Consider the following 27,209-nt stretch of genomic DNA (forward strand, 5'->3'; position numbering starts at 1 on the left):
AAGAAAAGAGCTACAGGCTGTGTGTGTTATTTTAAAAAGCCCTCTCCCTCCTCTCCGCCCAGTCTCCAAACCGTACGGCTATAACCTTGATCAAGCATCTCCAGGATCAGTCAGCAGCCCAGCTGCATATAGGTGTAAGCTCCTATGTTCACCTGGATTAGATACCTGCAGCACCAGCCCCTGTACAGCAGGGAAAGCGACTGCCAAACCCCCTCTGATGCAGGTGGGCAGGGAGAGGTGGGCATTGGCTCCTCCCCGAACATGCCAGCCAATGTAACTGAGCCAGCTGGAGAGGGAAGTGATGTGTGCCAATAAAAGGGCTGGGGAAGATTATTTCCCCTGTGGAAAGAAGAGGAAGCAGGGATCCAGTTGTGATTCTCACAGTCACAATGGAGACTGCGCGCTTTCCCTGGGGCACTGCAGTTCCATGCTGCCCTTAATGTGGCTGGACTGCAAGGTGCCAGTCCAGCCCTCTGTGAATCACAAAACACTTCTGCATGAAGCCTTCTCCAAGAATCCAGCCAAGCATTGGGAGCATTCAGGAAGGGTGGAGAAGACAGAATTAGATCCCGTACATTTCTGCCATTGCTTCACACGGAGCTCTTCCTCTTCTCCCCCTACTCCCCTTTCCAGGGAACAAATAACCATAAATCAGATCCATAATGGCAGGGATAATTAGGGGGTAATTTCAGAATAATTACATGGTTATTTATGCCTTGACGATTACATGGCACAAGTGTTACCATGAACAGATGTAAACTTATAAATGAATAACCAGTAAGTAAATATCATGTAATTACAGAGCTAGTCTATGGTCATTGTTCCTTATTAACTCAAGTGCTTCTCTTCAGAACAGCTCAACAAAAAAAAGACAACAGCAGCCCTGGAGATTCCTAAATTATGTGGATCTGGTTATTCTGAGGGAATTGGTGCGTTAGGCTTTTGCAGTTCTGTGCCTTATGTGTGAAAGCCTCTCACTGACTCTTCATGGGCCTGATTCTGAGCGCCCACAATGCCCCCTGATGTCCACACCTGATTCGGCTCTCCTTTATACTGATGGAAAGGACCGATCCAAAGCCCCTACACGTCAATGGAAACACTTCCATAGATTTGCGCAGGCTCTGGATCAGGCCTCAAATCACGACTGACTCCACTAAAGTCAATGGTGCTGTGCTGGTGTGAAACCACGGGAAGCGAGATTAGAATCTGGACTTCAGTGGGTCTTAATGGAAGCTCAGAGTCTGATCCTGAATGGCACCAGCACAACTATTCAATGAATCACTTGTGAGGAATGTTTACATATTCAGTAAAGTGAGTAATATCTACCAATATGGTTTCAGCTCCAAATTAGGGTCAAATCCAAGGGCTATTATAGAGGAGATGGCCTTAAGCTGCAAGAACTGGATTCAGATCCAAGCTTCACCACAGTTCAGGAATGATCAGACCTGGGGTTTTGGTTCAGGTCCCTTTCAGGCTATTTTATCTGACACTTCTAAACATGTCTGGGGCTTGGCTTGACTCCCAGTCACTTTGCCAGGCCTCTTTTGGCAGTTCAGGTTCTGGCATTCAGGGCTTGTTTTGTTTTTACATGCAAACTCATATGTAACCACTGCTAGACATTCAGTCTTAAACATAGGAAATCATGGCATTTCATAGGAATGTGGCCATAACAGATCAATGGTCTATCTAGTCCAAGGGTCTGTCTCTCACATTGGACAGTGCTTGAGAAGAAGGGATCAATACCTTGTAATTGTATCTAATAATGCAATACTTCCCCATACAAGGACAGTAGCAGTTTCTTTCTGATCCCAGTTGGTGAATGGCTTATCCCTTTTTAATTCCTATACTTTAAAATGAATGCTTATAACTAATGCTGTTTTGAAAGACAGTCTATTAGACCCCAGCGCTGCATGCTTCACCCAAGCGAGATTCCCCCTAATTGAATGGGAGTCCAGATGTGTAAGGGCTGCAAAGAGAGGCATTAGAACCAATATTGAGTGTGACATTTCACTGAAGAACGAAAAGGCAGAAGCAGAAGGAATGGAGATTTATATTGATTTCTTGCTGCGTTTCATGGTTCAGAATCTCATCGTACTTGATCGTGCATGTTGGGTTGTGGCCTTTACTGCCTAGTGTGATAAAAGCCAGGCAGCCTGCAATTTAGTAGACTGGTAAGATTAAAGATGATCCCCAGCCCCAGACTGCAAAATTTGGGGGTATTTGGATCAGGGGTTTTGAAATGGTCTCATCTCTGCCAGGGACAGGTCCAGCAAGAACACTGGATCTAAACATCCCTTAACTTTGGTGGTACCGGCGTCTATACCCAAAATACAGCTCTGGATTGGGCGCATGTCAAGCTGACACCAACCTTGCATCAGAAGGAGGGGGAAGGAAGTGGCAATCGGCCATGGTGCCATCAACAAACATATCCAAGATGGTAGATAGAAAACAAGAGTGGAGGAAAGCAGGAGTACAGAAGGGGTGAGAGGAGACGCAAAAGAGCAATAGGAAAGAGGAAAAAAAAGGAAAGTAAAAAGCCTTAGGACCAAGCTGTGAACCTCTTAGGCATCTGGGGGAATGGTGACTTGAGACATTCCAAGAACTTAGCTTTGAGCCTTTCTTTATTTTCTTCGAAATACACTGTGGGGAGCCATATTACTTTTGCCTCTGCTCCCCATGATATTTTCAGGCATTAAGCCTAGCTCTGTGCACCTATTTTTTTGACTTAGACACACACGCACACACCTCCTCTTTTTCCTGGCGTTAATCCCATCATATGGGGTCCGCTCTACGTGTCCTCTCTCTCTCCAAATCACTTTGCTCAATGCCATAGCTTCTATCACACCACAAACTAACATGTCTTCCCTTATGACATCCCACCATTTCTTCTTGGGTCAGCCTCTCTGTCTTTTCCCTTCAGTCTTGATCTCGTGGACTCTCTTACCCGCACAATTGTCTAGACTGCACTTTACATCACCAAACCGTCTGAGCCTGCACTCCCTCGTTCTTTAGTTTATGGCTGTTACTTTGAACATGTCTCTAACCTACATGTTCCTCACATGGCCCTTCTTGGCTTACCCCAGTCACCCATCTCAACATTTTGCTTTCTGTGGAGCAGACCATTTGCTCATGTTTTTCTTCTTTGGTGCCCAACACCCAGCACCATACCTTAAAACTGGACACACACTACAGGGCAAAAATCAGAGCTGGTGTAAACAGGTGCAACTCCAGTTCAAGTAGCAAATAAGGAAGTCAATGGAACTTATTAGCTATATGAAGTCTGAATTTCGCCCCATGTATTAATTGTACTAAGGGTGGAATTCACCTCAGCATAAGACTCAGTCACCACTCTAGTCCCCAGTCCTGCAATCTGATCCACATGGCGTGTGCGCATTCATGTGAAGCCCCACTGGAGTTTGTGGGACCCCAGATGATCTGACTGCAGGACCGAGGTCATAGGCCCATTACTGTGACTGACACCACATAGACGGACCCCTTCACATGTGTCTGTGGAATCTGTTGCAGAAGAAGGACCCAAGTTTTCAAGCTCTTTGGAGGCAGGGACCATGCTTTCATCTATGTTTATACAGCACTTAGTTCAATGGGGCCCCAATCCGGATCATGGGCCTCTGGGCAGAGTTGTCATTCAGATATTAAATAACAATAAGACATCATGGTCAATAATAACCATTGACTCAGCGGGATCACTCGGGGTGAAATTCTCTGGCCTGTGTTATTCAGGAATTCAGACTAGATGGTCATAATGAGCCTTTTTGGCCTTAAAATCTAACGGTAATAAGCACAATATCCAACAGTAAATGTTTATAGGTTTGGGCCTTTAATTTGTCAAAATCTGCCCATCGTGCATACAATGGATTTAGGCAACAGAAACTTAAGCCACGGCTATCCTCAAGAACCTGGATTTAATTTATCTAGCATACATGAACACCAAGAGTACATATCTAAAAGGTCCGGCATTTTTGCTGTTGAGGTTTTTTTGTTGATTTTTTTTCACGTTCCACATTTGCCAAGCACACCTAGTAACTTGCTCTTTAAAACAAAAAGACCTTGTGTTTTCAAAATATCTTCCCCTCCAGCCTATCCCCGCCCCCTCTAAAAAAAAAAAAAAGCAAAGCAAGATTTTGGTGCTTATTAAAAATTGCGAATCACCCCATAGTTCTGTATTAAGGCAAATCGTGATGCAAGATTGGGGAGCTGATTCCTTACCCTATGACGAAAATGCATCAGCTACTTTCTCAGTGTGGATCTTGCTAGAATGCACGTTCTTGGATTCCCCACCACAAGAGCCTTATTAAAAAAAGATTATTTCAAGGACATTTTGCCTGAGCAGATGCTGTTACTATGAAAGGGAATAATAAATAACCATACCTAGCATTCACATAGAGCACTTTTCAACAGCAGAGCTCAAACCACATAGGCGAAACTGAGGTGCAGAGACTAATCCAAGGCCACCCACCAGGCCAGAGCTGGGAATAGAACCCTGGTCTCCTAAGAGACAGTCATGTGCTTTAACCACTAGACCCCATAGCCTCATTCCAACAAAGATGAGACTCTGAAAACCACAGGGCTGGAACATTTAAAAAAAACAAAACAATGAAAGTTGTTGCTTTTTTTATCAGAATTTTTCCAGCCAGTTGGCTTCATACACTCAGAGATGGATCCGGCTCACAAATTAAGGATCCGGAATCACATCCAAATCCAAACTTCACTGGAGTTCGGTTTCACGGTTTCAAGTCCAGGCCACTACAGAAAGAGGCCTAGCTTCCTGATTTTATAGATCTACGGGTAGGCGTTAGAGATGAACCTGAACCAGAACACCGCATCAGTATACAGACTACAATATCCTCCTAAGCCAGTTGTTCTCAAGCCTTCCGTTCTGTGGACCTGATGACAGAGAAAGATTTCTCCAGGGAACACCTCTTTCCCAGCTTCTCAAACCCACCCCCCACTCCCTTGCATGGTTCTCCAGGTGCCATTCTGTGGACTAACAATAGCCCATAGTTTGAGAACGGCCACCCTAAGCCTTCAGGGTCTGAGCCAGCTCCCATTTAAGCCAATGGAAAACCTCTGTTTCAATGGGGCAAGATCAAGATCTCATTTGGTTAGCACCCTTAATGCCAGAGTCCTAAAAGTGACAGAGGAACATTGGCCTGTTTATCTCCTTTAACTGTGGCATGACAGGTTAGATATTAGCTCAACCTTTCTAACTATACGGATGGTTAAACACTGGAACAGGTTACCGAGAGAGGTTGTGGAATCCACATCACTGGAAGTTTCTAAGAACAGGTTGGACAAACACCTGTCAAGGATGGTCTAGGTTGACTTAATCCTACCTTAGCATGGGGGGATGAATTAGATGATCTCTCGAGGACCCTTCTAGCCCTATATTTCTAAGATTCTCTCAACTGGAAATTGTAATAATCCTCAACTGTTGGTAACTTTGTCTTATTTTGAAGAGAGGGTGAAGATTAGAGATGGGAGGGGCAGGTTAAGCCGGTTGGCAATAACATGTCACCGGGGTGAACTCATGTTTCATTTTCACTCTGGAGTTGGGGGTTGGCGGGAGGGGGCGGGTGGGGAAGGGGGAATGTACTCACAACCCCTCTTCGCTGCCAGTCCGGAATGACATCTGCCGAGCCAGCGGAAGCTGAATGCAATGAAAAGCGCTAACAGGTCTCATATCTGCATCACAGCCTCGTCTAAGTGTAATTAATTAGTAGCGCAGCAAGTGGGGGTGAAGTCGCATTTTCTATAGGCTTTTCATTCTGCAGTGATTATTACAGGAGTGATATCGTCAGCATGCAGTTATTCCAAACTAACAAAGTAGCACTTAGTGACTGAAATTTCCTTGCTTCTTAAACTTAACACAGAGAGTTCCTGGAGGCTTTTTTTCCTTCCCCGCTCTTACCACTATATTTATAGTGGGACACGTTATCTTGTGTGTTATTCTGGGGGAGGGATTTGTGTACTTCCCCACCGACTGAGACACAATAGTCATTTCCAAGAGGCTTCACTACCGCAGCAAATGGATCATTAGATAACTTGGTGTCACCATTCTTGCTAGAAAGGAACTTGAAGATGGCTTGTTAGCCTAGGTGCAAGGTAGTCACCCAGGAAGCAAAAGGTCATGGGTCCACAGCCTGACCCTTCCTTCTAGGAGAGCAATCCTTCACCTTTGGGTTTTGATAAATTGGATGGTCTCCATTTGAGATTATACAGTGAATTGCAACAAAGTAGTTAGCCAGGATTCCACTGCAGAACTGGAAAAAAGGAATCAAGTATTGTCAATGTCCCCTCCTGTTTCGTGAGGGTCTGTTCTTGCGCCAAATTATTTCTAAAAGGTAGCCACGTGGGCTGTAAAGGTAGCAGCACGTGGAAAGACCTCAGCCCATGGGAGATAAATGGTTTGGAGCATTAGCGCTGTGATGAGGAGGAACTGGTACAGAGAACCAGTTTTACAGCTTGTGAAATTAGTGACTAGCTCCCTTGAGCAGAAAATAAGGACCACAATCATTCCTAAACTCACTTACTTCTTCAAAAACCGGTTTAACGGGGAACGATACGTCTCACGCCATGGGTACCCCTAAAATTTGCCTCATTTCCCCCAAAGTCTAGGTGTTGTCTCAGCCACACGTATTACACAGGAGTCATTCCGGGACCCTCAACCTCTGGTTCTATCTCAGCACAAACCATTCTAGGAGAGGCAGCTATTGGCTATCAGCTTCCTCTGCTGCTCTGGTGACCTTGGTGGGTGGGGGAGAAGGAAGGAGGCAGCAGGAGGAGAAGGCCTGGAGAGGAATCAAGATTCAGCCTTCTCCTTCTTTTTGCCTTTTTTCAGGAAGGATGGGGTCCGGAATTTCTTCTTCTTCTTGGAGGGAGATTTGGATGGCGAGCCTTCTGGGGACACAGGCCCACTGGTAATTGACTCGGTTTTGTCCTTAGGGGCATCAGGGTCAGCATCTGTGGTTGTGGTCATCTGGCTCATTCCTTTGCTTAGGGTGTCTTCTGCAGTTTGGTCATCATCTTTCCCATTCACAATCACTGCTGCCGGCTGCGCCATCTCTCCAGCAGCAGTGGGATCAGCAAGGGCTGGGCTGGCGTCCGTCTTTTTAGCACCTTCACAAAAGAAAGACACAAGGCATGAGGATTTATGGAGGCAGGGTCCCCAGTCTCACTAGAAGGGCTACTACTTTGTGTGGCTACAGGACCGGATCGCCTGGCTTTGCCATACAGACGGAACAGCTGATTGCTTTAGGGTTGCTAAAGATAAGGGTCAGCAGAATATCGAAGAAGTGGTTTCAACTGGGAGACTGCAGGCTAATAAGGGGTGGGCATTTTCCAGCTTGCCTAGAGCTAGCCCTGCGGCCTTACTATAATCATTCCACCAGAGACTTCAGTGAGGATACTCTAAATTGACATTAGTTTAAATAGAAGCAGAATCTGGCCCACGCTGTAAGGAAATTGTCGTGGCCTGATTCCCTTCTCTCTGACACCATTGTAAGTCCACTGGGCCTGGCTCTCCTATGCCGTGCACCTTGGGTATTTATACATCTCTGCAAAGTGGGTGTGATCTGAAGTTGGTGGTGTGTTTCATCCACTTTGCACAGGAGCTGCAGAGCAGTGGGGAATCAGGCCTATGGTATTTACACAGACTAGACCATATCATGCTCCCATTGAATAGGAATTTGGCCCTTGATTTCAAAAGAAGCCAGAGCAGTTTCGCTGTGATGGGGAGAAAACAGGACACTGATGGGTTGAGACAATATGGCCGGGAAGGATCATAGACTATCAGGGTTGGAAGGGACCTCAGGAGATCATCTAGTCCAACCCCCTGCTCAAAGCAGGCACAATCCCCAATTTTTTTTGCCCCAGATCCCCAAATGGCCCCCTCAAGGATTGAACTCACAATCCTGGGTTTAGCAGGCCAAAGCTCAAACCACTGAGCTATCCCTCCCCCCAAGGATCCTCTGACCCAGATTGATTTCACATCTCCTAGAGCTGGGGAAAGCGCTTGTGCTTCACGTTGCCTCCTTGGTTTCATTTTCCCTCCTTGAATGCAGGCAGAGCTAGAATTCGGAACTAAAGATACGTCTACACGATAGCCACCGCAGTGGCGGAGCTCTGCTGCTAAAGCATATGTAACATAAAGCATATGTAGCACCGTGGTGTAGACAGTTCCTATAGCAATGGAAGGGTTCTCTCTCCAAGAGGCTGACGGAAGAATCCTTCCGTCGACCTAGCCATGTCTACACCAGGGGTTAGGTTGATCTAATTACAGTGTTCAGGGTGCAAAATTGTTCAGAGCCACTGAGCAAGGTAGCTAGGTCAGACTATGTTTTACGTGTAAATCTGGCCTAGATTTAAAACCAGAAGTCTCTCAACTTCCTCCCTGGGAAAAAGAGGTTGCAAATTCCATCTACAGCAATCCGGAGAAGAAGGGGTTATTGCTAACCGAACACAATGCCCAACAGCAGCAGATTGGCCGAGGATGGTCAGAACTCCTGGAAGCCTGTCTGCTAAATGACATGTACATTTAAACAGTGCTAAGGGTATCTAGGCACTTGGGTTTTCCATTTGCTCACACATGCTGTTTTTTCTTCTGAGCCCACAAACACAGACAGGGGTGTGTGTTTTGCAAAGGGCTTCTTTTGCAACTAGTGTTAATGAACGATCCTCTTTGACAATGAACTCGGGAAGCTGTGTTCTGGGAAGAAGCAATTAAACAATTGCATGCATGCCTCTCTTCTCTTTTCCTCTTCCTTCTCCTCTCCCTCTCTCTTTTTTTCCCCTTGTCCCGTTAGATTTCTTTATTGGATTTACCAAGAGAACTATAATTAACACACCAGACTTCCATAGCACCTTTCAACTAAGGATCCCAAAGGGCTATACAAAGAGGTGCTGAGCCACCCAACGCCCTTGTGAGGCACACAGTATGATTTCCCTTTTACAGATGGGGAAACTGAGGCACGGATCATTTCGGCAACTTGCCTAAGGTCACACAGTGTGAGGAATAGAACCCATGGATCCCCTGCTGTAATTGCTAGACCGCACTCTTGCAATATACGTAGCAGAGCAGCGGTTCCCTTTGTACATATTCATCATGAATATATTGCTCCCTGGCTGTTTTGCCAACAAACTACCTTTCACCCCTTCTGCGTAGGCAAATATGGGACACGTTTAAAACGGTGATACAACTGCTTGGGTATTTGCCGGGCTGCTGGTTTGTCACTGGGATAGAGCTAGCATCGAAATATGGATAACATTTGGTATGGTGAAAGCTGGATCTCCCCTCTCCAACCCCCCTGCCCCGCAGAGGCTGGCTGTAAGGACACATTAACCTTGCTAATTCAGACAGTGAATACAGTTTGTGCAGGCATCCCCGCCGTGATTCCATAAGGGTTTGGGATAGAGCGCAAACGGCATGGAGGAGGAAGCTTTCTTTCCAGGGCCTGCAGAGCAGAGAACATTTGGAATCAAGCAGTCAACCCCTAATCTTGGCTGCTCTCATTTGTAAGGCCTGGCTCTTCGCTTGACTCCAAGCCTGCCTGCACCCCCACCCAGCGCTCCTTGACTTAGAGCCCGATCCTGGCGGGCACAGCGAGGTACTTACTCAATGCGTAGCGCTGTCTCTGCTGGGGTTGTTCCTGTGACTAATTGCAATGAATGAAGGTGACAGAATCTGACCCTCAAGACGTAATACAGTTTAGAAAACCCTGGGGCTTGTCTATGCAGCGACCAAGGGTATGTCTACCCTTCAAGCTGGGGTGCGGATCCCAGCTCAAAGAGACATACCTGTGCTAGCTCTGAGCAAGCCTGTGCGCTAAAAATAGATTGCAGCTGAAACGAGGCACCCTGAGTATGTATCTGTCTGAGAGGATCCCGGGATCTTGAACCGATGGGCTCTCAGCCACTGCCGCATCCACACCACCACCTGACAACTCGTGACTGAGGAATTGGGAGCCCGAAGGTGTAACACTCCACTCAGTGCACCAGCCACAGGGACCCGACTGGAGACGCTCTGGAGTCCCTGACTGGGCCGGGTACGCTATTGAAGCCAGGAAGAGACACGAGAAGCGGTCTGTGCGACAAGGTGGATCCTGGCTTGCTGCTGCCACAGCCCCTGCTGTCCGCTACTTGGCTCCTGGTCTCGTCCTCGGTTCCTGACTTTGATCCCGCTCTGTTCCCGGCTCCGGCGCTCAGTCTTATTCCAGTCCCTGAACCTCGTTGCTCCGGTTTCCGACTGCTCTGGCTCCAACCCTAGGCAACGGCTCTTTGTTTCTGACAGAGCGCTGATCCGTGGCTTTAGCTCCTGTTTCCTGTCTGACTTTCGGCTCTGACACCTGGCTCCTGACTTCAGACTTGCCCATTGATCTCCGGTTCCTGAACACCGTGCTACCTACCAGCCAGACTGCCCACGTCCCAGCCACTAGCATGGTCTTCCACAGCCCCTGACACTGTCCGAGACACGAGGACGCCCCTCCACCCACGCTGCTGTGTTAGCTTGATGAGAGGTGAGGCGAGTATGTCTCCTCAAACTCCCAGGTCAAAGTGTAGACATATCCTTTGTGCCTGGCAAGCCAGGGTCTGAAGGTACCGTGCACTAGCCTGCCGTGGACTAAGTCACCACATGGACCCAACTACCATGCATGCCAAGTTCCAGAGTGCCCCAAAGCGCACCACAGAACTTTTAGCCCACGATAGTAGACTCCACATCACAACTTAGTGGGCGAGCACACTCTACGTTCATACCCTGGCTTGCCTCTGCGTAGACAAGCCCTTACTTCCGTCCCTCCCATCCCAGGAGATTGGTCAGAGCCGAGAAAGCGCCAAAATCTGAAGCAGACCGGAGTCCATCTGCAATTTTGACTGAATCAAGCCCTAAGATTGTAGCCTACTTAAAAGAGTAACACCCATCACTACGCAAAGGTATGCCAGTCAGTGGCTGGAGTGAGAAGTACTTTGGCTAGAGAAGCCCAGTGCCGCGTCGTGAGAACGTACTCGTGTAAGAATTCAGCCACACATTTCCAAGTAAAGAAATACTGCAAAGGGGTAGTAAGCTGGCTAGGACTGAAGAATGGAAGTAGCTTCAGCTCTCAGACAGGCTGCGTATTCAGTACATGGGTGAAATTTTTCAGCTCAAATTTAACCCCCCCCCCCCCCAACAAAATGCAGATTTGGCGACACTAAGACATTTCACGAGATGTCAGTTTCACCAAATTGGTTTGGTAGGGGAAAAAAACAAGTGAAAAATATTCTGAAAAAAATCTTTGCCTCTGTAAGATGCTCTCACATTAGGCGGCGTGAGGAACGCAACACTGCATCACCCCCAGACCCTGCGCTCTGCAATATCCTTAAACATACACGGCTTGAAACCTGCCCAGACTCTGGTCTCCTGCATGGCAGAGAGGGAGCTGCTAGGTGAAACGGTCCCTAGAAGTATCTATAACATCGATTTTTTTCATTTTACCACCCCTGACCCAAGTAATGACTTTCCATCAGAAACCTCATCAAATTTTAGAGCTTTCCTTTTTCCATGCTGTCCTTTAGGACACTAAAGGCACAAATTGTGTATGCAACAGCAGAAAGTGATATGCACAATGGGAAGCGATGGGGAAAAGACAGAAGAACGGCAAGAAAAGCGGCTTATAGCAAACGTAAATTGCTTTGCTGGCCAGTTTTGATGCGGGTCATTTGAACTCATAGTCATTCAGATGGCCATTGTTGGTGTTTTGAAATCAGTAAGCTAGGACAAAGCTCTGCTCTCAGATCTGCCTGGCAGATCTTGAATCCTATATTCCATTCCTCCCCCATGCACAGATCCCCACTGATAGAGTGACCAGATGTCCCGATTGTACAGGGACAGTCCCGATATTTGGGGCTTTGTTCTTACATAGGCACCTATTACCCCTCACCCCTGTCCCGATTTTTCACACTTGCTGTCTGGTCAGGCTACCCACTGAGCTCAGCGGAAGTTCTGTGAACAGGGCAAGAAGAAAACGCTCAAGCCCTCCTGGGTAGAATTTTGTCCATTAAGCAGATTTTGTGATCTTGGTGCGGTGCTCTTGAGGGTGGGAGATTCCTTCTACAAAGACCTGAGGCTACAGCTGGCTCCTTTTTACAGCATTCAGGACTATCTTTAGGTGGAAGAGAGATAGGAGATAAAAATGGGGCATAAAAATAAATCCTTCTCAAAATCTTGAGCAAGGAAAAAGTCAGGGCAACTCTTCTGAAACAGCATATAAGAAAGGAGCCTTTCTTAATCCCTCTGAAGTGAGAAGCATCAGCATCTTAATAGAGGTCTAAATCACACAGTTGGATGGTCAAATCAGCACACAGGCAGGTGAAGTGGGAACTTTCGAGTATCAGTGCTTACATACAATGGTGAAAGTTTCTAGAGAAATGACAGACAGAATTGATGAGGATAATAATAATGTTTTGCTCTCGTATAATACTTTCCCACAGTAGATCTCAAAGTGCTTTACAAAGCAGGTCAGTAGCATGATCTCCATTTGTAAAGTGGGGAAATTGAGGCATAGAGGGGGGAAGTGAGTTGCCCTAGGTCACCCAACAGGCTACGGGCTGAGCCAGGAATAGAACCCAGGTCTTCTAAGTGCTGCTCTGGTGCACCGTCCAGTAGGCCACCCTGCCTCTGAGCCTAAGCGCTGACTGGAACAGCCAAATGCAGAACGTGCAGGTTCTATTAAGGTGCCCAACATCTGAAAACTGGTTCCTATTGGTCTCCCATACAACGAAAGACGGATACTAGGCGAACTGAAAGCTAGCACACTTGGATGCTTCTCCATGGAGCTGCATCCCTGCTGTGAACGTATTGGAAGATTTTCCCCACCCACCCTCTATCTCCCCTGTGAGAAGCATCCCACCTCCCGCAAGGTGATGGTATGTGAGCTTAGAAAACAGCCTCTCTATACTTACTACAGTGACAAGTATTCAGAATCAGAGGTAAGTCCTTTGATGAAAGCAACACATGGAAAGAGAAAGGAAGAAATTGTGGGGACAGACATACACCAACACAATGAGACACAATGCGACACAATGAGAACAATAAAAAACGTAACGCCACCACATTGACCTTCATGGACCAGGTCATGTCTTTGCCTAGGACAGCCAGATCTTCATTGTCTCCAGTGATCTGCGCATCTGATCTGAGGAGCATGCTAATAACTCACACTATTTCTCTCCCCACATTATGCCCAGCTACTGATTAACACAATGCTGACGTGTTTTGATTTCATCTATCTGATACCCTCTGATGGTATTACGTTGCCTCTGATCTTACACTGAAATCCAAGGCAGGATATATATATACACACACACACACACACACACAGAAGAACGGCAAGAAAAGTTGTTTATAGCAAGCGTAAGTAGCTTTGCTGGCCAGTTTTGATGCTGGCCATTTGAACTCATAGCCATTCAGATGGCCACTGTTGGTGTTATATATATATCCTAATTGGATTTCATATATATGTTAGAATATGTTAGGATATATATATATATCCTACCTTGGATTTCAATGTAAGAGCAGAGGCAACATAATACCCTCATATATATATATGTATGTATAATGTTCTGGAATCTTTGGGACCAACTCACACACATCTGACTGACCCAAAGCCCACTGGAGTTAGTAGAAAGACTCCCATTGATTTCAATGGGGTTTGGATCAGGTCCATAGCCAGCAGTTTCTTACGACACGTATTGTTCTGCTCACTGGTTGCGCCTCGTTTCAAGTTGGACTGCCAACTCTTTGGGGCGGGGGCTGTGTCTTTCTATGGGTTTGTGCAGCGCCTAACACAATGGAGAGCTTATTCCGGGTGAGGGCTTTGGGCATGGCTGCCGTGCAAATAATAAAGAAATAGACACATCTTCGTTCCAAAGGCCTCTTGTGTGATTTGTTGGGACAAAGGTGGCGCAGAACTTGTGGCCATAATAACCCACCCTCCTTTTAACAAAGAAAAGGAGGCCTTTCCACTGGTGGAAGATGCCCCTCCAAGCCTACAGTATGCCCAGGCCTTGCTGCCCATGTGACAGGGCTCAGGTTTATCCCAGGATGCGACTGCAGGAACACTGCTGCATCCACCCTAGGCACTACCCCCAAATGCTTCAATTCCTGCCATGCAGCATAACCACCGCCTGGCACGGAGGCTCAACTTACCATCTGAAGACTTGGCGGGGGACACGGATGGGCTCTTTGGTGGCGACTTTGTGGGGCTTTGCTCCGGGGAAGCGGAGGGGGACTTCACCGGAGGTGCCTGAGATTCCTCCACGCTCGCGTCTCTCTCACCTAGGAGCAGAGAAGACATCCAAGTGCTATGTAAAAAATGGGGGATGGGATCCCAAAAGGCACACTCCTTGCCTGTCTTCTGGGTACGGCTAATTGGAAATATTTCCTCCAAGCATGAATGTTTTGAAGACGTATCGGTTTCCATAGGAAGGGTTTTCTCAGAGCACTGTACATACACAGGGCACTGGCCAGGGATGTGGGAGAGCCAGAAGCAAGTCCCTATTCTGCTTGATTCAATCTGGGAGAAAAAACTCTGCTCTGAACCAGGCAGAGCAAGGACAAGAACCTGGATTCCCTGGCCAGTGCCCTAGCTAAACCCCGCCCCCCCCTCAACATACACACACTTCACGTGACCAAACAAAGCCATAGCCGCTCCCTCCGGTTATTTACCATCTAATCCCAGTTTCTTTCTTTCCACCTCTTTCTTGTACTCCTCCAGCTCTTGGTCGGTTAGCTGGCTGAACGGGTTGGGAGGCTCTGGCTCGGTCGGTATCTCCTCCTGGGATACTTCTTTTGTCTCCGTGTCTGCTTTGGAAGCCAGGTTACTCTCCGCAGACTGAAACCAACCGCAGACACGACATTGCACCATCAGCACGAGGGCTGGGGATACGATGTAGTGGGTTTATGGGCCATCTAACTTAAGCTAGCGATCCTCTTTCGTCACGGACCGAGGCTCAGTATTCTAGGAGCCCAGCCCATGGCTTAAGTGTTTGTTCTCACAGATGTTGATCCTGATCTGCAGGGAGCACAGCCCCACGTCCAGCAGAACTGATGCAATTCCACCATGCACAAGGGGAGCGGGTTATGGGGAAGGCACATAACCCCTGCGTGACATGAACTCAGCTCCAGGGTGGGAGGAATACCTTAGGGGGCTGCTGTGGGGGGTTGGGCTAGTGGATCCATTACTCTGTGTCTCCACTTGATACTGCCAGCCATGGAGTTCGGGCACAGTGCAGCTTTAACAGGGTGGGGGCAGCTCCACTCCAACTCTGAGCTGGGAGAGAAGCGCCCCACTTCAACACCAACACATCGCCATCAGGATTCCCCTGATCCGAGCTCCAGAGCTGGAGCTCACATGCTTATTCTGCAGAAAAGGACCTGGGGGTTATGGTGGATGAGAAGCTGGATATGAGTCAGCAGTGTGCCCTCGTTGCCAAGAAGGCCAACGGCACATTGGGCTGTATTAGTAGGAGCATTGCCAGCAGATCGTGGGAAGTGATTGTTCCCCTCTATTCGGCACTGGTGAGGCCATACCTGGAGTATTGTGTCCAGTTTTGGGCCCCTCACTACAGGAAGGATGTGGACAAATTGGAGAGAGTCCAGCAGAGGGCAACGAAAATGATCAGGGGGCTGGGGCACATGACTTACGAGGAGAGGCTGAGGGAACTGGGGTGATTTAGTCTGCAGAAGAGGAGAGTGAGGGGGGATTTGATAGCAGCCTTCAACTACCTGAAGGGGGGTTCCAAAGAGGATGGAGCTCGGCTGTTCTCAGTGGTGGCAGATGACAGAACAAGGAGCAATGGTCTCAAGTTGCAGTGGGGGAGGTCTAGGTTGGATATTAGGAAACACTATTTCACTAGGAGGGTGGTGAAGCACTGGAATGCGTTACCTAGGGAGGTGGTGGAATCTCCATCCTTAGAGGTTTTTAAGGCCCGGCTTGACGAAGCCCGGGCTGGGATGATTTAGTTGGGGATTGGTCCTGCTTTGAGCAGGGGGTTGGACTAGATGACCTCCTGAGGTCTCTTCCAACCCTAATCTTCTATGATTTTATTCACCCTTAACCCACACATGACTTCTGCCTCAATCGGCAGAGAGCAGAGATGTTTACTGCTCTGTAACATTCCCTGTGAAGCTAGCCCCTTCGTTAATAAGAGTACCGGACTCCTGCTCTTCTCTGCTATCACACTGGCTAAGAGCTGGGACTGGGGTCCTGCCGATTTCACATCCTGGCGGTTTTGCTCCCGAATCTGTGGGAGAAAAATCAGCCAATAAATAAAAAGAGCTGAAATAAAAGTCTAGCCTAGCTGGCTTAGGGGCACGGTAATAGATAGAGCGGGCCTTGAATTGCCACTGCTTTGCACCTCGGAGAGACATTTACACTTGGGCTAAGGTAGCGTAAAAAGCTCTTTGCACCAGTATCAAGGAATCAGAGAGTCAAGCACAGAACCTCTCTCTCCTTGGCTGCCCATCTGAATCCAGTTTAGCTCAGTAGCGACTGAATGCTCTTGCCATCCAACGCCCGGTCCTTAGCCTACGTGAAACGAGTCAGCATGTCTCAGCCCCGTTCCTAGAGGACAGGGAAGTTGAGCGTGACACTGGCACTATCTGGAACTTCCGCCTCAGCCAGGAGGCCAAGTACCGACTGGGTCACCAAGTGAATTTCCCTCTGACCTAAGGGTGGTTCATTCCGAACAGGGCTGAATCGTGTTTACAAGGCAGCGCTGGGGAAAGGGTATATGGCAAACTACGTGCCTGCTCTGGTGGTGAACAGAGGATTTCAAAGTTGCAAGTCTGGACCTCACCACCAGCACTAAACTTGTTTACATAAAATGAAGAGAAAAAGTGAAAAGGAAGTGGGTCATCTGTTCCCCCACCAGCTGCAGGAAAGTCAGGTCACTGGAGTCTCCAAGGAATCTACTGATTCTTGGCCACCTGGAAACTAAGACCTGCCGTAGAGCATGGGGTGACAAGAGAGACATCTGAGAGCTGACACACCTTGTTCCTCATTTCCAGCACTTCCTGTGGGTCTGTATAGAGAGGCACAAATTGGTTGGGGTTTTCGATTCGGATCGGGGTCCCGCTGCTGGTTTTTTCCACCTCATCGGCCTTCATCCACTGGCCCGTACCAAGGATAGGTAGGGAAAGAGCAAAGAAAATGCATCAAGCCCGGAACTGCACTATCATTAAGATCCAGGAGAAACATGGGCCCAGCCTATGGGTTTCTGACCCACCACAGAATTTCAGATGTTCCAAATTTTGTAGACATTCAGAGCTGGGCAGAATCCCTTACAGAGAAAGGAGCCAGCTGCAAAATTCAGGAATCTGAATTTAGATTCAGATCTAACCCACCCCCTTCCCTGATGTTCAAGGTTTTGGTTCAGCCCATTCGGGTTCAATTCCACACATCTGGATTCTGGTGTGTGCCACTTCAGGGTTTTGCCTTGACTTGTCTCTACTAAGCAATTGTTAAATCCCTATCCAAATGTCTATCTAGCTTAGGAACTTGTAGGGCCCCCAGTACCATAGCATCTCCCCACCTTTAATGTATTTCTCCTCCACGCTCCTGTGAGGCAGGGCAGGGCTATTATCCCATTGTACAGATGGAGAACTGAGGCTAATGACTCGCCCAAGGTCACACAGGAAGTCAATGGCAAAGTAAGGAATTGACCGGGTGTCTCCAGAGCCCCAAGCGAGCACCCTCACCACTGGCCCACTCTTCCTGTCTGTGCCCCAGGTGACTCCACTCTGTTGGAAACCCTAGCTGGTTAGCGCATCTTCCAACAGAAAAGGAAGGTGAACATTGGGGGAGACGGCGGGAGGGATACCTCAGTGGTTTGAGCATTGGCTTGCTAAACCCAGGGTTGTGAGTTCAATCCTTAAGGGGGCGATTTGGGATCTGGGGCAAAAATTGGGGATTGGTCCTGCTTTGAGCAGGGGGTTGGACTAGATGACCTCCTGAGGTCCCTTCCAACCCTAATATTCTATGATTTTTATACAGACCAGTCGCCAATTTTGGGAGGGCTCCCCGGGGTACCTGTTGCTGCTGGAAAGCAGCTTTGATGCCTGAAAGCCAAGGGGTTGTTTTCAGCGATGTGTGAACTGGTTTGAATACAAACTGCCCCTTCCCCCCAAAACCTTCCCCTAAAACCTGAAGGTAACGATTTACAGGCTGTCCTACTCTGGGCCTGGCCTGAGCCCCAGTTACTCTGGGAGAGGCCGTGCTTGGGGTATACCGAGTCCAACCAGAAATATCATGAGAACGTCTAGATTGGCTCCAAGCATCTATTGGGCCTTTCAACTCCTTACCCGCTGCGCTCCGCTGTTGTGGAGGAAGTTGGCCATGTTCCTTCATGACGGTGCCTCAAACCCAGCACACAAAGCGCATTCCCCTTACCGTGGTCTTAGTCCGTTGGCTGCCCGCGCTTCTCTGGTTCTCCTCAGCTACGTTCACCCGTAGGTAGGTGTTGGGCGTGTTTAGCCAGCGGGTCTTCTCCTTCTGCTGCTTCTGGGCATGCTGTCGGAGGGTGGCGATGGGAGCACCCTCCTCCTCAAAGACGAATGCTGTGACGGTGGCAGGGATCAGCACATCACTTTTATGCTTGGTTTTCTCCTGCACAAAGGGGTGCCGATACTTGTAGCCTGTTCGGTAACCCTGGAAGGACACAGACAGAATGCTTCTTTACTTGGAAAACTCTAGGGCAGAGGTCCCCAAACTGTGGCATGCGCCCCCTTAGGTGGGGGCGGAGGGACGTTCAGGGGGCGTGGCTGGGGCCCAGGAGGGAGTGCCACCCAGTTCCACTCCTGGCCCCAGCTCCGACTCCTGGCCCCAGCTCCGACTCCTGGCCCCAGCTCCGACTCCAGCTGCCGGCAGCGCACCCAGGGTCCTGGCTGCTGGCCCCACGCCCAGGGTCCCGGGCGCCAGCTGTGGCCCCAGTCACCAGTCCCCTTACCCAGGTCAGCGTCCCCTCCCTGAGCCACGTCCCTGACTCCAGGAGGGGGGTACAGACAGGGGTTGGGGGAATGCGAGGTTAAAAGTTTGGGGACCACTGCTCTAGCTATTAGGACTGGGCAAAAAATAGGGGGGGAAAAGGTTAGAGAAAAATGCTACGGGGTTCAAACCAGATCTAGTGCTTGATTTGATTCTGCTTTTTCCCCTTTTTGCAAAACCACTGAAATTGTTATTAACATTTGTCTCCCCAAATCCTGGTTTTTAGGAACGGTTTCAGTGAATGAAAGTTTTGATGATGTCTGCAACAACATTTCTGATACAAGAAAATTTTAAAAGCTTTGCAACAAACAAACAAACCCACCCCAGTATAAAATTTAAGATTGTCGCATTTAATGGTTTTGAAAAAAGGCCATTTTGTTTTGAAACAGTTCCTCATTCAAGCATTTTTGGCCAGCGGTGCTATCTGCCCATCTCCCTGTGGTCAAACAAGGGCTATCTACAACCTAGATCTTTGCCTCTTCCCTCCCAAGACTGCTGTAAACTCGCTCCCCCAGAGGCAGGAAGAGAACACTCATGATGCCCCGAACTGGATCTGTAGTCTCTTCAGCTGGCATGCCTGATGTTTCGAGGCAGAATCCTTAGCAGGAAAGCAAATTGCTTGTTTGGCCTGGGACGCATCCCGTGAGATGCACACTGCAGCTGGAGACGTGATCTGCAGCTTGTGTAAACCTGCCTGCACTGGCTCCAGGCGGGCGGAAGGGGAGTGTGGAGAGCGAGTAACGGGTCACAGCTAAATCGGCTGGAGACCTACCAGGTTGTCCAGCATTCTCATGAGGGCCTCAAACTCATGCTCTCCCAGGCGGCTCTTCTGCATGGGTCCGAACGTGCTCCCGGCCCATCGGACTGACCCAACGTCGTGGGGCCTGTACTTCTCCCGCTCCAGCACAATCAGATTCTCCACTCCCCCAGCGCTAGACAAGGCAGAGACCTAGAGCAAAGCACAGAGATTACAGCAACACAGGAGCCGCTGGAGAAGCCGCTGAGAAAGGGCCAGGTTCTTGGTTACGCGCCACCCCCGTTTGCTCTGCAGAAAGGGGAAGGATTCTGGCCAGCAGAGCATTCCCTTGGTGGAAGGGAGCTCCGGAATGGAATAAAGCCTCTACAGTGGACTCCTGCAGCAGCTACTTGCCAGCCCAGCCTTGGTGGCGTGCCAGAGTTACCCTACACCACTGGTCCCCAAACTTTTTACCTTGCACCCCCCTTGCCCCTGTCCGTGCCCCCCTCCCGCCCTCTGGAGCCAGAGGTGCAGCTCTGGGAGAGGGGGGACACAGACAGGGGTAAGGGGGATAAGGCTGGGGCCACAGCTGGGGGCAGGCGCAGGGCTGGGAGCAGAGCCCCGGGCGCGGGGCCAGCAGTGGGGGCCAAGAGCAGAGCCCCCAGTGCAGCACCTCACCAGGAGTGGAGCCTTGGGCACGGGGCTGGCAGCTGGGACCAGGAGCGGAGCAGGGTGGCACTCCCTTCCGGCCCCCCCATGGGGTCTGGCCCGGGCCCCGAATGGAAACAATGTCCCCTGCCCTGAAGGGTTTGCCATGTGAGACCCTAATCCTGCCAACATGCATGTTACTCATGCGCCCGGATGGTTTGCAGCGTCGGTCCCAATCCATGTATTTACCGACGACCTTTTCCTCTCCTCAGCTGACGGCACCGAAAGAGCAGCGTGGCGCTTGCCTAGGTACACATGTAACAGCCCCCAACCCCAGAGCGCTCCCCGCCTGCCAGCCACAGAGGCAGAGCGCATGGCAGTCTGGAAACAAAGCCAAGCAGCCTCGGGAGTCACTAGGCATTCAAATGTGGCTATTGTGCTGGGGAGTTAATGAGGAGAGAGTAATGAGTGGGGGCGGAGAGGAGAGACAGGGAACAGGCAGCGGGGCCCATGAGTAGCAGGAATATCCCAAAGCCCTTTGTCAACAAGGCTGCGCGTGGGAAGGAGGCAGTCCGCAGAGGGCCTGTATTCCCAGCCCTTCACCTGCAGGTGGCTCCTGGGCCAGGCCTCAGCAAGCGCTGCTGACCTCGTTTCCCCAGCTAAAGTAGGTCGATGTGCAGAGAGGAGGACAGCGGCATTTATAATAAGCATCACTGATGGCAAGCGAGCTGCCTAACCAGCGCAACCAAACCCGCCGAGTCGTTACAGCCGTGCCAGCACCGCGTGGGAAGAGCAGAGCCGAGCAGGAGAAAGTTATCATCATGTTGCATATTCAGGCTTGGCTGACAAGCCACCGTTTAAAAAATCAAAAATCGAAAACCAACCCACAAAGGAAAGCGACACTAGCTGTAGGTGAGGCCGCAAGAGGTTTGGCTGTAGGCACGGAGCCCGGGCAGAGATTTGAGCACTGGTGTCTTCAGCGATTCCAGTGCCGATAACAGTGCCAACCTCTGAGGATTGTGGCATCATCCCAGACATGGCCATATCACCCCTTCCGTGCATGGAATACCTGAGCAGCTGGACGACTGTCCGTTCTTAATGCAAACCCTTCCTACAGACCGGTTTACTCCATGTGGCCAACAAGAAGCTATGAACAGTCCAACCCCCGTTTATTCCCTTTTCTGTTCTTCCCAGTGCCTCCTGCTGACTCTGGCTGGTTTGTTCAGATCGAGACAGATGCTGTATTGTTTTGCGTGCTATGTTTATAGGGATTTGGGAAGCCTGGTGAGGGTTTGAGTTGGTGACAGAACTGAGGGCGTTTGCCTGTTAAGATTCTGGGTGACTAACGTTGATTACCCGAGGGAGGTTAGGTTTCTAGATGTGCTGATGGATATCATTATCAGATAGAATCACGTTTATGACGGTCATGCCCCTAAGGATCAACCAAGAGATGGTCTCCACTGTAGTATTCCCCATTCCCTGCCCTGAAGTGCTTACAAGGGAAACACCAAGACAAATACAGGGTGGGGGAAAGGCCATAACACACAAGCAAAGTGAACAATGTGGTGGCAGCCAATGTCATGTTCCAATTTTGGGTTTAGTTAGGAGGGGATCAGCTAAACGGAACGAAAAGAGAAGGGAGAGGGAGCATTTAAAGGAAGGAGAGTGAGGGGGACAGGGCAGGAGGGAAGAGGGTAAAAGTGGCAGGTGTGGAGTAAAGCACTGGTGCCCTTGGATGTTTTTAACATTTGTCAAAAGCCTCCAGTGTGCCGGCAAAGCTCTCTGCTCTGATCTACGCCTAGAAATGAATCCGTGGCATTGGTAGAACTGATGGTGCTTGATAATAAATAATAATCATTTTAACTACAATAACGGCAGTGCCAATGGAGTGAGGGGTTTGACGCCAAAGACTTTTTCTGGATATGGCTCAGGTTGAAACTGGCAACACCATGGTCTCAAAGCGTTTGTACAGGTGCACCTAGGTGGTGTACTGAAGGCAAATGCTCCCAAAACTAGCCCAGCGAACACACACTACGCCTGAAATACCGTCCCTTGCCATGTTACACCCTCTCTTCTACTGTGAGCTCTTTGGGCCCGATCCACATCGCACATTGGTTTTTACATGGGTGTAATGCCATTGACTTTGGTGGCATTATTCCTGATTTATGCTGGTGAATGCAAGATCCAAATCAGGGCCATTGTCTTTTATTCATCAGGAAAGCACCACTCACGTTTATGGAACCGTATAAATAATGAACAACAACCGCAATCGCTACTTTTGCATCCCCGTTTGAGCTCTCGCTGAGCTCTGAAGGCTTAGAGGGCGAGGTTTCCAAATCAGCATTTGCTAATCTCTGCTCTCACTGAAGTCAGTGGGAAATCATTTAGGCTAGTGCCAAACACTTCTGAAAATCCCACCCCAAACCAACAGTCAACAGCGGAGGAGAAAGCAAAGGCCCAGTTCAAGTTATTGAGCAAATAACAGGGCAGCAGCTGAAACTCAAGGCTAACCTGAGAGTGACTGAAAGCCACGACCGTAAATAAAGATGTAAAAAAAAAAAAAACCAAAACACTGGAAGTTGGTTTCTGTCCTGAAGTCTGTTCCAGGGATTGCCCAGTAGAGGGAGATAAATGATCAGTGCAATGCAGCTAGATTGAATTGGTGTATTCCTGGCAGCACTCTCCTACAAACCCTAATCTGCTCCTTGGGGGACATCTCCCCAGGGTCAAAACAAGAAGTTGCCATCCTGCAGCCCACCATCTACACCAAGCAGTTGAGTATTTCACAGTTGTGGCTGGAAATCCTGCAAGATGTAGTATTTGGAATGGAGGCTTTAGAAGGCTGGAGTTTATACCACAGTGATAAATTGCAAACACAGGACTCATTGAGTCTGGTACAGGGGGGTTTGTAATGATCCTGGGTCTCTCCCCATATTAGGCATACCAGACACAATGCAGTCCTGTCTTAGCAAGTTATCACTGTGAGTCTGTCTGCCAGTCTATACTGGCGGTAGGGAAGGGAAAGAGAGCAAGTCGTTTTGTCTTTAGCTTATGGGAGACACTCCAACTCTACAGTGACAAGAATCATAAGTACCTAGGTGGCTGGTTAGATGGAATATTCATCTAGATTACATAGCAAGCAGAGTAACAAAGCATTGTAATGAGACGCGACCTTGGAAACACATCGACGAGGGCGGATGCTCATTCCAACGTGCTGCCCCGGTGGAGCCGCTCACCTGGATCTCACAAGCAGCCTGCAAGTGAAAGGTTTTATAGAAAGCTTCCTCCACCGTGTCGCCCAGAGTGATCACGCCGTGGTTTCGCAGCACCAGGATCTGCGGGGAAAATGAAACACTAGCTAACACGGTCCTTGCCAGTCAATTCATTTCTTTCTAAAGAGGCTCAGAGATACAGTCCATCGACAAGTCTGGGTTTTTGCCCAGCACCCGAAGGTCCCTCGAATGACTTGCAGGCTATTTCAGCTCACATTCGGAATGACAGGTTCTGTAAAAAGTGACCGCAATTTAACCCCTTTGTAACTTCCCAGATGTTGAGTAGTTCTGATACTTCACCTGGTTTATTGGCCATTTCCTTCTAATCCAATCTATGTGGCACTCCTCTTGCTGTGTCTGGTCTCGGAAAAGCTTTACAAACATTTATGAATCAAACCCCGGGTATTTCAGGACCCAGGTGGGTAAACTGAGGCACAAAGCAATCGGGAGGCCCAAACTCAAACAGCAGGGCAATCGCCCAGCCAGCTGTAGAACCCAGCCTTCTCAGCCTGGTGCTTTCGCCACATGACGGGCCCAAACCTCACAACACGTCAGAATGTGAAGCCCTGACAGGACCGCAAACCAGAACCCAAACCCCAGCACAGGACCCAGATCCGAACGCCACCTCTTCGGCCCATCTCCAGTGAAAATATTACTGGATCAAACCCATTCCTGGAGCAACTCATAAGAACATAAGAACGGCCATACTGGGTCAGACCAAAGGTCCATCCAGCCCAGTATCCTGTCTGCCCACAGTGGCCAATGCCAGGTGCCCCAGAGGGAGTGAACCTAGCAGGTGATGATCTAGTGATCTCTCTCCTGCCATCCATCTCCACCCTCTGACAAACAGCGGCGAGGGACACCATTCCTTACCCATCCTGGCTAATAGCCATTAATGGATTTAACCTCCATGAGTTTATCCAGTTCTCTTTTAAACCCTGTTATAGTCCTAGCCTTCACAACCTCCTCAGGCAAGGAGTTCCACAGGTTGACTGTGTGCTGCGTGAAGAAGAACTTCCTTTTATTTGCTTTAAACCCGCTGCCCATTAATTTCACTTGGTGGCCCCTAGTTCTTATATTATGTGAAGAAGTAAATAACTTTTCCTTATTCACTTTCTCCACACCACTCACGATTTTATATACCTCCATCATATCCCCTCTTTATCTCCTCTTTTCCAAACTGAAAAGTCCTTGCCTCTTTAATCTCTCCTCATATGGGACCCGTTCCAACCCCCTAATCAGTTTAGTTGCCCTTTTCTGAACCTTTTCGAATGCCAGTATATCTTTTTTGAGATGAGGGGACCACATCTGCATGCAGTATTCAACTTGGATTTATATAAGGGCAATAAGATATTCTCCGTCTTATTCTCTATCCCTTTTTTAATGATTCCTAACATCCCATTTGCTTTTTCAACTGCTGCTGCACACTGCGTGGACGTCTTCAGAGAACTATCCACGATGACTCCAACATCTTTCTCCCGATTAGTTGTAGCTAAATTAGCCCCTATCATATTGTATGTATAATTGGGGTTATTTTTTCCAACGTGCATTACTTTACATTTATCCGCATTAAATGTCATTTGCCATTCTGTTGCCCAGTCACTTAGTTTTGTGAGATCTTTTGGAAGTTCTTCACAGTCTGCTTTGGTCTTAACTATCTTGAGCAGTTTAGTATCATCTGCAAACTTTGCCACCTCACTGTTTACCCCTTTCTCCAGATCAATTATGAATAGGCTGAATAGGATTGGTCCTAGGACTGTCCCTTGGGGAACACCACTAGTTACCCCTCTCCATTCTGAAAATTTACCATTTATTCCTACCCTTTGTTCCCTGTCTTTTAGCCAGTTCTCAATCCATGAAAGGATCTTCCCTCTTATCTCATGACAACTTAATTTCATAGAATCATAGAATATCAGGGTTGGAAGGGACCTCAGGAGGTCATCTAGTCCAATCCCCTGCTCAAAGCAGGACCGATCCCCGACTAAATCATCCCAGCCAGGGCTTTGTCAAGCCTGACCTTAAAAACTTCTAAGGAAGGAGATTCCAACACCTCCCTAGGTAACGCATTCCAGTGTTTCACTACCCTCCTAGTGAAAAAGTTTTTCCTAATATCCAACCTAAATTTCCCCCACTGCAACTTGAGACCATTACTCCTTGTTCTGTCACCTGCTACCACTGAGAACAGTCTAGATCCATCCTCTTTGGAACCCCCTTTCAGGTAGTTGAAAGCAGCTATCAAATCCCCCCTCATTCTTCTCTTCCGCAGACTAAACAATCCCAGTTCCCTCAGCCTCTCCTCATAAGTCATGTGTTCCAGTCCCCTAATCATTTTTGTTGCCCTCCGCTGGACTCTCTCCAATTTTTCCACAAGTGAGGGACCCTGTCAAAGGCTTTCTGGAAATCTAAGTACACTATGTCCACTGGATCCCCCTTGTCCACATGTTTGTTGACCCTGCTGAGCTGTATTAGCCCGACGGCTGATCAGACACAATATCTTTCAGTCGGAGGAGTGTGTCTTTTCTCCTAACCTTGCAGGTTGGTCCAAGGCACTTCTGAAGTTCAATCCTGTCTGCCTCTTCCTCCATCTCTCCATTGAAATCGAAGTACACAATGTTGCCTAGCAGCAGGGCATCGTGGGATACAGGCAGGATGCCACATTTCATGGCAGACACCTGGCAAACAGAGAGAACGCAGGAAGCCACGGGGAAGATCAGCATTTTGGTTCCCTCACGTTTACACCAACGCACCTGTCGAGTCTACGCTCAGCTTTCAAACCGGCAACCTGTGGCCTGTTGTTGCGCTTTTAGGGCCCTGATCCTGCAATATCCTGAGCATCCTTCTCCCTCTCTCTCAGTGGAATCAACGGGCGCGGACGTTGCCCAGCATCTCCCAGGACTGGCCCCTCAGACCAGCGGCTGCACCAGTTTGCAGGCATATGAAGCCATGAAGGTTCAGCAGCGGCAGACCAGTGTGAACAATGAGCCTCTGCCATCAGCGCCAACAAAAGGAACCCAGGAAAGCAGCAGTTTTGTAGCAGTCACATATTTTGGCCTGTCTCCTTCCAGGGGCTGCATTTTTCCCTTACTTCTATGCATCCCACCCACAGCTTCGGCCTCACATTAGAAGCATAAAGCAACTGACCGAAGGTGAGTCACATGAAGTTTGGGGATAAAAAAATGTTCATTCCTTAAATGACGGAACACGCACATGTCCGAGAAGTGCTCAAGTGAGGGGCAAACGGAGCCCCCTTCTCGGGGCCCTGCAGCATCCCAGTGCGGCAGACAGAGCACAGTCACACTATGCAGAAAGGACTGAATGAGCACAGACCTTGCCCAGTTCTAGTGTAATCCCCCTGAGCAGTAGCATGCCAGGGGCAAGAGAGGGCAGGTCGTCTCCCAGCGCCCCTCCTGTAAGTCAAGTATTATCCCCACAGAACAGGTGGGGAAACTGAGGCACAGAGCCGTTCAGCGACTTGCCCACGGTCACACTGTCTGTGACCGAGGTGGCAAGAGAACTCCG

General features: G+C 48.9%; 1 protein-coding gene across 3 annotated transcripts in view; it reads right to left on the reverse strand.

Moving 5' to 3' along the window:
- Window positions 1–221: 221 nt before the first annotated feature.
- The window catches only part of ADD2 (adducin 2), a 97,070-nt gene continuing 70,082 nt past the window's right edge, over window positions 222–27,209 (reverse strand). For all 3 annotated transcript variants that reach the window (XM_037886491.2, XM_037886490.2, XM_043536438.1), the window contains 9 exons: window positions 26,219–26,362; window positions 23,655–23,753; window positions 19,807–19,983; window positions 18,441–18,698; window positions 17,042–17,161; window positions 16,204–16,293; window positions 14,717–14,882; window positions 14,198–14,326; window positions 222–7,137 (listed from right to left, as the gene is read on the reverse strand). In XM_037886491.2, coding sequence (XP_037742419.1) covers window positions 6,821–7,137; window positions 14,198–14,326; window positions 14,717–14,882; window positions 16,204–16,293; window positions 17,042–17,161; window positions 18,441–18,698; window positions 19,807–19,983; window positions 23,655–23,753; window positions 26,219–26,362 — 1,500 coding nt within the window. In that variant the 3' untranslated portion in view covers window positions 222–6,820. The remainder of the gene's footprint in view (window positions 7,138–14,197; window positions 14,327–14,716; window positions 14,883–16,203; window positions 16,294–17,041; window positions 17,162–18,440; window positions 18,699–19,806; window positions 19,984–23,654; window positions 23,754–26,218; window positions 26,363–27,209) is intronic.

This window comes from Chelonia mydas, chromosome 26 (assembly GCF_015237465.2).
Source record: "Chelonia mydas isolate rCheMyd1 chromosome 26, rCheMyd1.pri.v2, whole genome shotgun sequence".
Classification (NCBI taxonomy): Eukaryota; Metazoa; Chordata; order Testudines; family Cheloniidae; genus Chelonia; species Chelonia mydas.